The sequence below is a fragment of the Gopherus evgoodei genome, chromosome 2 (genome assembly GCF_007399415.2).
Source record: "Gopherus evgoodei ecotype Sinaloan lineage chromosome 2, rGopEvg1_v1.p, whole genome shotgun sequence".
Taxonomy (NCBI): domain Eukaryota; kingdom Metazoa; phylum Chordata; order Testudines; family Testudinidae; genus Gopherus; species Gopherus evgoodei.
Window position 1 is genome coordinate 183969027 of NC_044323.1, and position 16116 is coordinate 183985142.

At 43.5% G+C, this 16116-nt stretch overlaps 2 protein-coding genes across 6 annotated transcripts in view; both read right to left on the minus strand.

Annotated features, from left to right (window-relative positions):
* Positions 1 to 16116, minus strand: part of SIRT5 (sirtuin 5) — a 30919-nt gene that overhangs the window by 827 nt on the left and 13976 nt on the right. For all 5 annotated transcript variants that reach the window (XM_030552491.1, XM_030552492.1, XM_030552493.1 and 2 more), the window contains 3 exons: positions 12790 to 12843; positions 4575 to 4698; positions 932 to 1047 (listed from right to left, as the gene is read on the minus strand). In XM_030552491.1, the coding sequence (XP_030408351.1) occupies positions 932 to 1047; positions 4575 to 4698; positions 12790 to 12843 (294 nt within the window). The remainder of the gene's footprint in view (positions 1 to 931; positions 1048 to 4574; positions 4699 to 12789; positions 12844 to 16116) is intronic.
* LOC115646540 lies at positions 5455 to 12776 on the minus strand. Its single transcript, XM_030552488.1, has 2 exons — positions 8912 to 12776; positions 5455 to 8789 (listed from the first exon to the last, which is right to left on the minus strand). Exon 2 carries the CDS (start codon positions 7910 to 7912, stop codon positions 6626 to 6628), a length of 1287 nt encoding a protein of 428 aa, XP_030408348.1. The 5' UTR covers positions 7913 to 8789; positions 8912 to 12776; the 3' UTR covers positions 5455 to 6625.

The window sequence follows — 16116 nt, forward strand, 5'->3', positions numbered from 1 at the left end:
AGAATGGTTAGGAGAAAAAAAATGATGAGAGAGAACTTTTCAGTAAGCCAGTTATAATACAAAATTACTACCACACCATTTTTGTCCTTTATACATTTCCCTTAATCCAATTTCTGCAGTTTGTCTAGTCATTTTAAAAGGGTTAATTTTTCTACACAGACTCCAGAGCAAGTGGCACCTGTTGTAACAGCTGTTTAAGCAGCAAATGATTCAACAAGGTGAAGAGGTAAATTGACCTTAATCCTATAGACTTCACATTAGTTTTTGTATTTTCAATAAATTGGCAGTTAAACTAACACACTAAAAATAAAACAGGAGAGTTTAATACAATCTGACTGATAGAGAATTATAAACTCTTCGGACTGCCTTCTCTATAAAGTTTAAGCAGATTTTGGAAAAATAGTAAACAAAGAGCTAGGAAATATCATTGACTAATGTTTTCTAGACCAGTGCCCCCCATACTATGGGGGCACCCCCCCTAGAGAGTCATGGGGGAAAAGTTTTAGAGGAGCACATGGAGGGGGCAGGGAGGTAGCACCATCCAGACTTTGCTCTGCCCCCAGACCAGCTCCACTTGGCCCCCAGCCGCAGCTCCGCTCTGAAACCAGCTCCAGTCCCAGCTCCACTCCACCCCCTGCTCTGTCCCCCAACCCAGCTCTGCCCTCATTCCCTCTCCACCCTCAGGCCAAAGCCACCTCTAGCCCCAGCTCCTCCGTCAGCTCAAGCTTCTCTGCTGATGAAACCTTGGCTGTGCTTTAAGGCAAGGGGCAGGGATGGACAGATTCCATTACTAGTAAGGGGGGCACGACAGGACAAGTTTGGACACCACTGTTTGCGAGACTTAAGAGCATTAAGTTTTATCAGGACAACATAAAATATCATTTAAGTTAACGTTGCTTCCCCCTTCTACCTAAAATATGAGCAGTTTTACCTGAATCTATTTGTGGCAGGGGTAGCTTGCATGTTAAATTCTGCAACTGGCACTCCTCTGGCAGATACTTGAGGAGCAAACATAGCAGCAGGATACACCACAGAAGAGGTTCCCACCTGCAGGGAAAAAAAATAGCACCAGACCAGCATTTTAAAAGAAGAATTCAGTAACCTTCAGATATCCTGAGAGACTCTTGACCTGAAGATTTGCTAAAACATCTAATGCATGTTCAACCCTACAATACAAGTCTACAAGTATTAATATGGCCTGATTAGCGCAACCTGCTGAAACCTGAGGGATAAGAAGTCTGATGCAGTGTTCCTCGGACTGGAAGGGAGTAAAAAACAGCACCCAGGTTTGCTCTTCAGCCCTTCTAGTTGACAGTGGTATGGTGGTGATCGGTTACAAAGTAAGCCATTTCCAGTCATATGTTGCGGGAGGGGGGGAAGGATGTGAAATCACTCAGAAGTTCGGCCACTGGCAAGGGAATAAATAAGGGAAATCCTAACAGAAAACAACCTAAAGCAAGTTTAAATATATGAAGGAAAGTAGCCTCCCACCTACCTTTTAGGTGTATTGTGGAGATTAATATTTATAGAGGGATCTGAACTAGGTCTGTCAAGTGATTAAAAAAATTTATCGCAATTACTCATGCCATTAACCTCACCGTTAAACAATAACAGAATACCATTTATTTAAATAGTTTTGGATGCGTTCTACACTTTCAAATATATTGATTTCAATTACAACACAGAATACAAAGTGTACAGTGCTCACTTTATTTTTGATTACAAGTATTTGCACTGTAAAAAACAAAAATAGTATTTTTCAATTCACCTAGTACAAGTACTGCAGTGCAGGCTCTTTATCATGAAAGTTGTCTTACAAATGTAGAATTATGTAAAACAAAAAACCCCCCTCTGCATTCAAAAATAAAAATGTAAAATTTTAGAGCCTGCAAATCTACTCAGTCCTACTTTTTGTTCAGCCAATCGCTCAGAAACAAATTTGTTTACATTTGCAGGAGATAACGCTGCCCACTTGTTTATAATGTCACCTGAAAATGAGAACAGGCGTTCTCATGGCACCAGGGTGAAAGTAACTTAAAGGACTTACCAGTACACTGGAGTCCTGAGCAGGGGAACGGGGCCTCAACCTGAAGGGGTGTGGCCTCAATTGGAAGAGGTGGGGCCTTTAAATCCCTGGGCCCTTTAAATCAAGTTTTAAAGGGCCCAGGGCTCCGCTGCGGTAGAGACCCTGGAGCCCCGCTGCTGCTACCCCAGGGCTCTGGCAACAGGACTTAGGTGGCAATTTAAAGGGCCCGGGGGGCTCCAAATGCTGCCAGGAGCCTAGGTCCTTTAAATCGCCAGCCTGGGGAAGCCAGTCCAGTACAGTGTACCAGCTGACTCTTGCCAGTACCCCGTACCAGACCATACTGGCTTACTTTCATCTCTACATGGCACTGTTGTAGCTGGCATCGCAAGATATTTACGTGCCAGATGCGCTGAAGATTGACATGTCCCTTCATGCTTCAAGCACCATTCCAGGGGACATGCATCTATGCTTATGAGGGGTTCTGCTCGATAACAATCCAAAGCAGTGCAGACCAACATGTTCATTATTTGAGTCACATGCCACCAGCAGAAGGCTGATTTTCTTTTTTGGTGGTTTGGGTTCCGTAGTTTCCGCATTGGAGTGTTGCTCTTTTAAGACTTCTGAAAGCATGCGCCACACTTTGTCCCTCTCAGATTCTGGAAGGCACTTCAGATTGTTAAACCTTGGCTCGAGTGCTGCAGCTATCTTTAGAAAGCTCACATTGGTACCTTCTTTGCGTGAAAGTGTTCTTAAAATGAACGGCATGTGCTGGGTCATCATCCAAGACTAGTATAACATGAAATATATGGCAGAATGTGGGTAAAACAGAGCAAGGAACATTCAATTCTCCCCCAAGGAGTTCAGTCTCAAATTTAATTAATGCATTATTTTTTTAACAAGCATCATCAGCATGGAAGCATGTCTTCTGAATGGTGGCTGAAGCATGAAGGGGCATATGAATGTTTAGCATATCTGGCAGGCAAATACCTTGCAATGCTGGCCACAAAAGTGCCATACAAATGCCTGTTTTCACTTTCTGGTGACACTGTAAGTAAGAAGAGGGCAGCATTATCTCCAATAAATGTAAACAAACTTGTTTTTCTTAGCAATTGTCTGTACAAGAAGTAGGATTGAGTGGACTCCTAGGCTCTAATGTTTTACATTGTTTTGTTTTTGAGTGCAGTTCTGTAACAAAAAAACACCCTACATTTGTAAGTTGCACTTTCAGGACAAAGAGATTGCACAACAATACTTGTAAGAGGTGAATTGACAAATACATCTGAAGAAGTGAGGTATTTTACCCATGAAAGCTTATGCCCAAATAAATCTGTTAGTCTTTAAGGTTCCATCGGACTCTTTGTTGTTTTTGTGGATACAGACTAACACGGCTACCTCCTGATACTATTTCTTTTGTTTATAATTTTTACAGGACATATATTTGTAATAAAAAACAATGTACACTGATTTCAATTACAACACGAAATACAATATATAAGAAAATGTAGAAAAATATCCAAAATATTTAATAAATTTCAGTTGGTATTCTATTGTTTAACAGTGTGATTAAAACAGCGATTAATCATGAATAATTTTTTTTTAATCACAATTTTTTGAGTTAATCGCGTGAGTTAACTGCGATTAATTGACAGCGCTAATCTGAGCATGTAGAACACTGAATATATTAAAAAGCAAAAGATGAAGTTGCACTTGAAAGAATAATCTATGGTTGAAGAGGCAGCTTCGAGGAAACTGTCACTCGCCTACCAGCATAGATTGTGCTATCATTGCAAAGATCTTTCTTCTCTTTTTTTCCACATTTAGTATAAATTAAAATGTTAAAATAACCTTAAAGTTGAGAATGTAAACACATTATAAGGACACATTCAATTAAAGAAAAAAGCTAAAAGTATTTTCAAGTACAACAGCCGTCCCCTTCCCTTCCTACCAATCTATGGGATTTTACAGAACACAGTTTCTTATGTTTTGAAATATTTTTCTCCCCCTTTTAGCTATATGAAAAATCCATGCAAACAGGAAACTGTTTGGCTCTATTAATCTGACCATTTATAAAGTTCTGTCAAATGCAAAGTTAAAACAAAATAAATATATTTAAAAACTGACGTAAGCTTTTACAACTTCCTAAACAGTTTATATATATGTAAAAAAAAAAGAAGTAGTAGTCAAAAGTGTGATTTTTTTTTTTAAAGTTTCCAGTGTTTAAGGAATTCAAAAGTTAAGCAATCTTAGCTTGGTCATATTGCATAAGTACTTTCAACTACTGCATATGCAGCTAATGTATAACTTTAATATAGATAGTATGTGCTACGTGGCCAAGTTAACACTGCTGAATTTACTTCAACTCAGAAATTCTTCACTGGTATGTTTAAATTATCAAACTTAATGCTACCTTAACATACTGAGACTTTATTTTAATGTATTACGTTTCATGGAAACTGTCTCACGGCTGTATCTACATTTCCCATATCTGAGAGATGTGATTTCTTAATTTAGCTTGCTTCACTAAATATGAAACTAAGGCATTCCTCACCACCAAACAGAGGTCACAGATCTCAAGTTCATTTTCAACCTCTGTAAGAATGTCAGAATTCAGAGTTTCTCCAAACCACACAACATGGGGACGGAGGAGGCCATTGCAGCCTTGCTCTTCACACCTGTGAAAAGTTACAACAATAGAATGAGATGGAATACTTGAAGTGATTTTGAGCCTTGGATTGATTTGTTAAAAATGTTTAAAATAGATCTATTTCTATTACAATAGGTTTGTTCGATCACACTTCGGACAACAATATGTTCAATCTAGGCATAATTAAGGCTAAGATTTAGTCACGGGTATTTTTATAAAAGTCACGCACAAGGCACGGGCAATAATCCAAAAATCACGGCCTGTGACCTGTCCTTGATTTTTACTAAAAAAAAACAACACAAAACCCTAGCTAAAATTAAGGTGCTGGGGTGTGTGTGTGTGGGAGGGAGGGGGGAAAAAGCACTCCACTGGCTGCTGATGCTCTACAGCAAAGGTTCTCAACCTTTTTCTTTTTGAGGGCCCCACCAACATGCTATGAAAACTTCACTGCCCACCTGTGCCACAATAACTGGTTTTCTGCATATAAAAGAGCCAGGGCCAGAGTTAGGGGGAAGCAAGCAGGGCAATTGCCTGGGGCTCCACACCACAGGGGCCCTGGCGAAGCTACATTGCTCAGGCTTCAGCTTCAGCCATGGGTGGTGGGACTCTGAGCCCCAGGCTTGAGTCCCATTCGATTGGGCTTCGGCTTTCTGCCCTGGGCCCCAGCAAGTCTAACACTGGCTCTGCTTGGCGGCCTCCCTGAAACCTGCTTGCAGCACCCCAGGAGGCCCCAAGACCCCTGGTTGAGAAACACTGCTCTAGGAAGGGTGACCAGATAGCAACTGTGAAAAAACGGGATGGGGGTGGGGGGTAATAGGCACCTATATAAGAAAAAGTCCCAAAAACTAGGACTATCCCTTTAAAAGAGATTACTCACCTGTGCAGTAATCCAGTAATCGAGGTTCTTCAAGATGAGTGTCCCTGTGGGTGCTCCACTTGAGGTGTTGGTGCATCCCTGCACCTTCGCTCGGAGATTTTGACAGCAGTACTCGTATCAGTCGCGCACACGCAGAGCCTGCCCCACGCATTGAGTGTGTCTTAATAGTACACGTGTGCAACCAGTCTCCTCAGTCCCTTCTCTACAATGGAGGCTACCCCAACTCCGAAGCAGAGGGGAGGAGGGTGAGTAGTAGAGGGACACTCATCTTGAAGAATGTCAGTTACTGCACAGATGAGTAACCTCCTCCTCCTCTTCGAGAGATGTCCTTGTGGGTGGCTCCACTCCAGGTGACTTAAAAGCAGTGTATCTCAAGGAGGTAGGGACTTCGGATCTGGTAGGAACACAGTAGATAGTACAGCTCTGCCCAATTGTGTATCAGAGAGAGGGCCTTGAGTAAGGGCTTAATGCTTAACGAATGTGTGTTCAGAAGTCCAAGTGGCCGCTTTACAGATGTCAGCCAGAGGAACTTTGAGTTGAAAAGCCATGGAGGTAGTTACGGATGTAGTGCAGCGAGTTCTGATGCCGGCTGGAAAAGTAACCACCTTTATCTGCTAGCACAGTCAGATACACTCAGAGATCCAGCTGGAAAGTCTCTGGGTAGAAACAGGTGTGCCTTTCGATTGCTCTGCAACAGAGACAGAGAGTCTGGAAGAGTTCCTAAAGGGCCTGGTTCTATCCAAATAGAAGGACAAAGGCCTGCGGACATCTAACATATGCACTGTGGATTCAAAAGAGTTTGCATATGGTTTAGGAAGAAGGTTGGTAGATGTAGCGGTTCACTGATGTGGAATGACGAATGCACCTTTGGAAGAAATTTGGGGTGTAGTCGGAGGGTAACCTTGTCCTTAAAAAATAGTGTAGATGGTGGGTCCGCCATGAGAGCGGCTATTTCTCCTGCACAAAGAATGCTGTTTTCATAGAGAAGTGTAAGAGGGAGCAAGTGGTTAGGGGCTCGAATGATTGTTGAGCTAAGCAGGATAATACTAAATGACGGTCCTATGTAGAGGTAGGAGGTTTAATGTCTGGGTATAGGGATTAAAAGGAGCCGTTTGAGAAAACACTTGGTGATTGAATGAGCAAAAACAGAGGTATTGTTGATCTTGTCATGCAAAGTTGTAATAGCAGCTAAGTGGACTTTGAAGAATCTGAAAGAGAGGCCAGATTGCTTAAGAACTAATAGGTAGTCAAGTATGAATAGAAGAGGTGCATAAGTAGGAGGAATTTGTTTGGTTGAGCACCACTGTGAGAGTCGCTTCCACTTTTGAGGATAGGTGGTGCAAGTAGATTGCGTTCTGATATGTAGGCACACTCTTTGAACCTGCTCAGAGCATGCAAGTTCATTTTGGAAGAACCATGTAGGAACCAAGCTTTGAGGTGAAGCATGGGCAGGTTTGGGTGAAGATAATTGGTCGGGTTGCTGCAATAGGAGGTTCGGAGTGAGGTGCAATGAAATCAGTGGGCAAGTTGACATTCTGGTGAGGAACAGAAACCATGGTTGTCTGGGCCATGACAGGGCAATCAGAATTACCATAGCACAATCTGTCCGTATATTTGTCAGAACTCTGTGGAGAACCGGTATTGGGGGAAATGCATACAGTAAGTTCTGATCCCATGAGATCATGAACGCATCTCCTAGGGAATGTTTCCCCAGTCCCGGTCTGGAGAAAAATTTGAGACATTTCTTGTTCTTCGCAGTTGCGAAGAGGTCTAGGGTTGGTAGCCCCAAATGCAGAATATGTTGCGGATGATCGTCTCGTTTATCTCCCATTCGTGATCCCAGGGAAAGCATATGCTTAATTCGTCCATGGTGGTATTCATGGCTCCGGGAAGATAGGTGGCTGATATCTGGATGTTGTTCGCAAGGCATCAATTCCAGAGCTTCACAGCTTCTGCGCAAAGCGAGTGAGAGCAAGCTCCTCCCTGCCTGTTTACATAGAACATGCAAGCGGTGTTGTCTGTCATTATTCAAACATGTTGGTTCCGAATCAATGGGAGGAAGTGATGGCAAGCGTTGCATATGGCTTGAAGCTCTAGGACGTTTATGTGTAGGGAGGTTTTGGTTGAAGACTATAGCCCACGGGCTGTGTGGTGGGACATGTGTGCACCCAACCCTGTGAGGGATGCATCGGTAGTCATTATGAGGGATGGAGCATCCTGGAGAAAGGGGACTCCTTAGCAGAAGTTGGAGGGAACTGTCTACCATAGGAGAATCTTTGACTCTGAAAGGTATGGATAGAGGCTTGTTTAGAGCATGTACGTTCAGTTTGTAAACCGTGGCCAACCAAGCTTGGAAGCACCTCATATAATTGTGCACTTTTGACCACAAAAGTGCACAAGACCATGTGACCTAAGAGTTAGACAGTCTCGAGCAGTGACCTGAGGATTGTTGCGAAGTTTCGTGGTCAGGAGTTTTATGGTGTTGAAATGGTCAGGCGGGAGAGATGCTACTCCCGTCTAGGAATTGAGGTGTGCGCCTATGAACTCCAGGTGTTGGGTAGGAGATAAGGTGGATTTGTTTTTGTTTATTTGTAGGTCAAGGGACAGGAAGCAAGTAACAGTGAGCTGTGTGAACTGAAGAGCTTCGTCATGTGTTGAGGCTTTGAGGAGACAATCGTCAAAGGAAGGAAATATTAAGACCCCTTGTTTCCTGAGGTAGGCAGTTACTATAGCTAGGAGCTTGGAAAAAACATGGGGGGCAGTGGACAGGCCTAAGGGTAGCACCCTGCATTGAAAATGTGTCAAGCCGAAGGTAAAATGAAGGAAACATCTGTGGCCCGGATGTATAGTCACATGAAAATAGGTGTCCTGTAGGTCGAGGGCTGAAAACCAATCACCCTGCTCCAGCGCTGGGATTATTGTGGTGAGGGTAACTATTTTGAACTTTCGCTTTTTGATACATTTATTGACACACCTGAGGTCGAGAATTGGTCACCATCCCCCGGTTTTCTTTTCTGTTAAGAAATAATGGGAATAGAAACCCTTTCCTCTGTATTGTTCGGGCATAACTTCCACTGCTCCCAGTTGAAGGAGATGTACTTCTTGGAGGAGCAATTGCTCTTGAGAGGGGTCTCTGAAGAGGGACGGGGAGGGTGAGTGGATAGGAAGCAAGGATAAGAAAGGGATGGAATAGTCAATTGTGACGACATGTATACCCACTTGGTGGTGGTAATGTTCAGCCACTGATGGGAGAATGGTCGTAGGCAGTGTCCAAAAAGAGCAAGCGGTGTAAGCACTGAAGTGGGAACGTTGTTTTCAATACCCAGGACCACGGCTTCAAATCTGCTCATTAGTCAGAGGGGACTGAGATGCCGCTGAGGAGTTGGGACGGCAGAGCTGGTATCTGGGTGTCTGGTGTTGCTGCTGTTGTTTCTCATGTGATCCATGGAATTGCTGGGTGTGTGTGGGGTAGTAGCATGGATGCTGGTAAGGTTGAGATCTATATTGCCGTCTTCTGGTCAAAGGGGTTTGAATTCCTAGGAACCGGAGAGTTGCCCTTGACTCCTTCATTGAATGAAGTACATCATTCGTCATGGAGGCAAAGAGTTTGTCGCCACTGAAGGGAAGATCTTCAATGGTACTGTGGACCTTTCGAGGAAAGGAAGAGGAGGAGAGCCTTGAACCTAAGCGCATCACCACTGCTGTAGCAGTGGGTCTTGCTGCAGTATTGGCTGCATCAAGGGCCACTTGAAGAGCAGTACAGGAGTTGATTTGTCCCTCAGAAACTAGGGCTGTAAATTGTTTCTTTTCTTCCGAAATGTCGTCAATAAAGTCCATGAATTTATTGTAATTTTTGTGGTCATATTTTACCAGAACAGCTGTATAACTAGCAATGTGAAATTGTAACATGGAGGATGTGTATACCTTACGTCTGAGCCGATCTAATCGCTTACTTTCCTTGTCGGATGGGGTGGAGCAGAGAAGCTGATGTTTGCTCTTTTGGTTGACAGCGTCTACTACCAGAGCGTTTGGCACTGGGTGAATGAAAAGGAATTCAGAGGCCTTGGAAAAGATGAAGTACTTCCGATCCGCTCACTTACAGGTAGGTAGGCTTGCAGCAGGAGTTTGCCAGACGGCCTTAGCAAGTTCCAAAAGGGCTGCATTGATTGGTAATGCAATCCTAGAAGAAGAGGACTGCAGGATGTCAGTTAGCTCATGCTGCTGTTCAGGAACCTCCTCCAGGTTAATTCTTAACTCATTGTCAACTCTTTTAAAAAGATCTTGAAAGTTTGAGAAGTCATCGGAAGATGTCAGGGAGGAGGAAGTAATGCTACATCAGGCGTAACCACTGGGTCTACTGGGTTGGAGGCAGGTCGTGATTGATCCTGCAGTTGTGATGGTGCTGCCTGGTGTCTTAAGTCAGTGGCAGGTTTGTTAACTGGCGGTAGTGGGCAGGCGTCACACCTGGCTGTCGTGGCATAACGAGTGTGGTCTCGAGGATTAGGTGCCCATGGAGCCTAATATTGCCACTATGGTGGGAAGGGTCTGGGTGGTGCCATCCAGAGGTTTACACACCACGGGGCAGGATCCTGAGAGTAGGACAAGGTAACTTTTCAATGACCTCTATTGATTGGGGTCTGGAGATGGGAGATTTGATAGGGTGAAAATTCTCCCTGCAATCCAGATTCCTCATCACTGGAGGAAGGCTGTCTGGACCCTGACTGAGCATTTGGAGAAAAGTAGGCATTAAGTAGGGGTGGACTGCAGGATAGGGGACACCAGCAGGTCCCTTGACTGTGTGAATTGTGGTGTCACAGCCCCTCTGTAAGGTTAGGGCTGTGCAAGAGGAATCTGTCGTGAAGAAAGGTTCCTCTGCACGGGTGTCCTGAGCCTTGTTTCACTGCCGGCCAGTTCAGAGGATGACGGTGCTGGGAGAGCGAGACTGGCATGTCAACATGTGTCGGTACCACTTCCGTAGCGGTGCCGAACCATGCTGAGAGAGAAGCTGTCAATTGGAAGCCTCGGCACTGGAGCTTTGTGCTCCCACCACAGCCACAGGCGGGTTTCGCACAGCGCCAGAGGAGCCCAGCGCGTCAAAGCGCTCAGCTGGGGAAGGTTGAAGACCTGCCCAGGGAAGTCTTCTCCTACGAAGTACCCTTTGCAGGTGAAAGGCGGTGCCATTTTTTTTTTGAGGTTTCCTTTTCTTTCTTTGAGGCGGGAGGGGAGCAGGACTGTGGCATGTAGCAGAGTCGGTGCCCGGGTCTGAAGCTGATCCTAAGGACTTCTGGAGGAGGAGCAGTTTTAGTCTCAGCTCGCTGTCCTTATGTGCCCTGGATTTTAGCATGCTGCAGTAGGCATATTTTTGGGGGATGTGGGACTCCCCCAAACAGTTTATACATTTTGAATGGCCATCTGAGAGAGGATGGCATCATTGCAGGTAGAGCAGCACTTAAAGGCTGGGGAGCCAGGCATGTCGGAAGCAGCTGCTGCTGACAGGAACAAGAAAGTTGTTTTTTTGTTTTTTCTTTTTAAAGAGAGAAATAGATAGGAGAAATGGTATCTAATTACTACTGGGAAAACTAACTAACAAGGAAGGTATTTGAACAAAGGGAAAGAAAAGTCTCTAACGAATCTGCTGAGCTCCGTCTCAGGCTGGGAATGGCAGAGAAGGAACTGAGGAGACCGGTTGCACCTGTGTATCATTAAGGCACACTCAGCGTGTGGGGCAGGCTCTACGTGTGCGTGACTGGTACAAGTACTGCTGTCAAAATCTCTGAGCAAACACCAACACCTGGAGTGGAGCACCCACAGGGACATCTCAAAGAAGAAATGGGACATCTGGTCAGCCTAACTCTAGGGGAGGGAGGATCTGGGAGAAGCTGCTGCAGGCGGGGGGAGGCAAGGGCCCCACCAATGCTGTTGGGGGGGGCAGCTCGGGGCTTCGCCGCTGCTGTTCCAGGACCAGCTGCCTGGTGCTGCCGGAGCAGCGACCGTCCCCCAGGGACACCCCAGCTGCTTGGGCAGCCCTAGAGTCAGCTGCAACAGTCGCTGCAGAAGTCATGGAGCTCTGAGAAAATCACAGAGTCTGTGACTTCCGTGAAAGACTCGCAGCCTTAGACATGATAATATAAAAATAATGTTTACATTACAGCTGAAGCTAAGACATCAAATATCTTATTCCAAAGGACTCTACAGTACTTTACAAAATTGATTCTGTGCTGGCAGACATCAAAGGGGGTACGTTTGTATGGAGTCAGTTGAACAGTTGGGGATTTAAACTGCTATACTCCATTTGGACCACATCATCTTAACTAAAGTATACCAGGAGAGCTTCCTGTTATACAGTGCAGCTACGCCTCTGGGTGAACTACAGAAGCTGTCTAACAAGACTGAACAAAGCCACCCAAAAGTCTGATGCAAGGGGTAAAAAATAATATAATCAAGTGCAAGAAGTTGAGGTAAATCACTTACTGCCACAAAAAGTGCCAGGGAATTTTTAATGGTCACAAGATACCTTGCAGTAGACATCCCCGAGCATAGTATTAGATACTGCCTCAGAGGAAAGAGTGCTAGCTACTGAACAAACACCAGATTATCCTATAGAACTTGGCTGCTTGCTACCACTGTTCAGTTCCCCACTTGCTAAACAATCTATTCATTTAGCTTTGTCTTTACCAGATGCGTACAGATAAATAAGCAATCTGTTTTTCTTCACTATAACCCCTATGCACATTCCCTTTATCAGTTATCTCTTGTAATGTTATGTTTAAGTTTAAGATGTTTGGCACTATGGGCAGGTCTACATTTAAAACGCGGCACTGGCACAGCTGCACCAATGCTGCTGCATCACTGAAGAGCTTAAGTGAAGACACTCCAATGCTGAGGGCAGAGCTTCTCCCATCAGCATAGTTAATCCACCTCTGCAAGAGACAGTAGCTATGTCAACGGGAGAAGCTCTCTGGCCGACACAGTGCTGTCTACCCCGGGGGTTAGGTCGGTATACCTATGTCGCTCAGGGGTGTGGATTTTTCAGACCCCTGAGTGACATAGTTATACTGATATAAGTCTGTAGTATAGACTTGTTCTATCTTTCTCATTTTGTAAACCACTTTCACGTTCTTCTGATGCTATGTAAATAATAATAATAATAAATTCATTTGTGGAGGTATCCTTTCAAAGTACTTGTAAAATTCGAGGGGGATCATGTTGGTGTGGTGAAAAGAGATGATAGTCTGCACTCACCGAGGAAGATTTTCAACTGGAATCTTGGCATCTTCTATTTCAGGGTCTGGAGCACTGAAGTCAAAATATAAAAACACATTTTATGTACCAAACAAAATGCTATTACAAATAAAAAGTATTTCTCCAGAGCACTCTCCCAAATCAAGGTGGTTTAGTAGCTGTAGGAAATAAATATATCTACTACAACACTAAAGTCAGTAAAACAGGCTCATCATTGGTTTTAGAATGGCAAGACCAATAATAGGGCTCAGGTGCGAAGCACCAAAAAAGGGTGGTTTCCATTTATGTGGAGCACCACAAAGGGCAGGGGGGAATGCACGTATGCCCCTTTTTTGCTTCTTTTTAATGTAAAAAGTCCTGGGAAGGGCTTTTTCTTCTTTCAAAACACATTTTTTCCTTGATTTTTTCACATACGATAAATTCAAGACTTATCCACCTGGGACAACACTATATGACCACAGACGGGGCAAGAGCATCACTACACAGATACCAAGGAAGTGAAACCTGATATTGAGGGGAAATGCAATTTTCAGTCAGGCCATTTAAAATACTGTTTTTTTTCATGCCTATTTAACTAAGTTTTTTCCCTACACACAAAATGTATAGCACTTTAACTATCTTGGTATAGAGTTATATTGGCACAACACTCCTAGCATGGATACAGTTATTAACAGTATAATTTATTCCTGGACAGGAAGGGGAATAAGCTGTACTGGTGTAAGTGCATCCCCACTGGTATAATTGTGTCCTCCCGCAGAGCTGTACCAGCATAACTGTAATTGGTTAAAGAAGAAACAAAAAACAAACAAACAAAAAAAACCAGATCTAACCAAACCAGTTATACCAATACAAATTGGGTGTGTAGATCAGACCTAACGCAACTGGAAGACATGTTTGGATCTAATGCCCTCATGTTTTCCACTAAGAGGTGAGAAAATTCCAAACTTCTCTCTCCATTTTTCCCCATCACCACATGCCATCAAGCAAATTCAGAGAGACCAGATTCGACATCCTTAATTCGAAGGTTAAAAAAGATTTTTAGATCTTCTTTATATATCATAAAGTAGCAAAAGTGGGCACAAATCCAGTCTTCCCTTTGCAGGTCATCTTTGCCTAGGTACGTACTGCAAAGGGCATAGCTATGTCAGTCAGGGGTGTGAAGAAGTGTGACTCCTAACTGACGTAGCTATGCTGGCACAAGGCCCTTAGCACAGACACTGTTATACTAGAAAAACTGCACTTTTACCAGTATAGTTTATTTCATTCAGCACAGCTGGAATAAGCTGTACCAGCAAAAGCACTACTTTGCCAGCATAAACTATGTTTACACAAAGAGCGATTTGCTGCTATATTATACGGTAGCAAACTGCTCCAAGTGTAGACCTGGCCTTTAACTTGAAGCAGCTCTTCTCTTCAGGAGACCTAGAAGAAAATCCCTTGTTAAATGACTGAAGTTAGATTTACCATCATTTTTACAGGCCACAGTGCCTAGGGAATGTGCAGCTACATACCATAATGAAAAGCAAGTTGCATCCACACTGCAGTGTGTAGTTACACTTGTCAGTGAAAGGCTCCGACTGTGGGGGAACTGTCAGAGCCTTTCCCCACTGCCTCCCCCATACCAGAGCTGTTCCCTGCTGCCAAAGTGTCTCTCTGTGGCAGGAAAAGGCTCTGGCAGGTCCCTGTGGCAGGGAAAGACTCCAGTAGTGGGGAAGCATCTGCAGGACACTATACTGCTAAAAATAATAGTGTAGACATCGGAGGCACTACTTGGGTGAGCAGAGAGCTGTGTAGGGGGTATATACCCAGGTACACAGCCACAGGGTTCAGGTGTGTCTTTATTTTACTCACCCAAGCAGTGCCTCCCAGTTTACATTGCTATTTATACCCATGCTAGGAGGGAGCATAGTGTATGTATTCTACACTCCACCAGAAGAAGCATGCAGTGTAGACATATCTATAGAAAGACAGTCCCTGTATCGAATTGCTTACTATCTAATTTAAGACAAGATGTAACAAGTGAACATAACAAACGGTAGAAAGGTGGGGAGGAATAAAAGGGGATAAAGGTAACAAGTACACATGGTAACATAGGATAGTAACCACTCAACTTGATGGTTCCAGACCATCTGAAATGTTTGTTCTAATGGAACGGATATACAATTTTGTGTAAGATTTAGGATAAACAATTTTTCATCCACTACCTTTGTATCTTGTGATATTATGGAGCACCAAAGCCATTCCAAAGTTAAGGCTATAATCAAGCTTTTACTACAAGCCTGACAGTTCTCCTATCTCCAAAATCCGCAACAAAGGAACAGGAGTCTAAAACCTGTCACATTAAGACTGGGGTGGAGATAGATGTTTTCTACTAAATGTGAAGTGATTTGGACAAAGGGTTCCTGAGTTATCACTCCCTACAACAGATTTTCAGCAGCCTCCAGAACTTCTGAACTTTCGTTTTTGGTGACAGAGTGGCAAAGATTTTAAAAAGGGGAAAGTGAGGAAAGGAGAAATAGTACATAACCGTTTAATTCATCTGGTCACAATCTCGTGCACAGAACCAATGTTTAATTTCCTAGAGTCCAACATTAAAAGTTTCCAAAACCAGAAAACTTTGCTTCAAATCCAGTCAAGGTTGCTAACTGACAGCAACGTACCCATGTATCACATCATCATTTACCAGAGGGGTAGTCGCGTTAGTCTGGATCTGTAAAAGCAGCAAAGAATCCTGTGGCACCTTATAGACTAACAGACATTTTGGAGCAAGAGCTTTCGTGGGTGAATACCCACTTCGTCAGATGCATCCGACGAAGTGGGTATTCACCCGCAAAAGTTCATGCTCCAAAACGGCTGTAAGTCTATAAGGTGGCACAGGATTCTTTGCTGCATCATCATTTATAAAACTGAAGTACTTGAAAGCAAATAAAAATAGGTAAAGACATCTTGAAGGTTACACTACACCTTCCACAACATTTTTTAAATAAAATATATTTTTTCACATCAACCACAACTGATAAGACATGGGTCGCTGGGAGAATTTTAATGCATTTTTGATTTTGATACCTAAATATTTCAAGGAATATTGGTATATGGGGATATCAGAAAAATAAATAAAGTATCTATTGCTGTTTCTTGAGAATAAGGGTGGAGCTGTAGTTTAATAGCCAAATATATGACATTATGTGGCCTCACCTTTGAAATAACTGATGTGTCATTAAAGTGCTCATTATTGATACAATTTGTATATGAGAGAAAATTGTATTTGATTTGTCACTCAGGAATCTTAACTGATTTTGAAATACAGGCTGTTGGTTTTGGAACTTC

Excerpts from the sequence above, each read along its gene's own strand:
- LOC115646540 (XM_030552488.1), bottom strand. The coding sequence starts at position 7,912 with ATGAGGTGCTTCCAAGCTTGGTTGGCCACGGTTTACAAACTGAACGTA.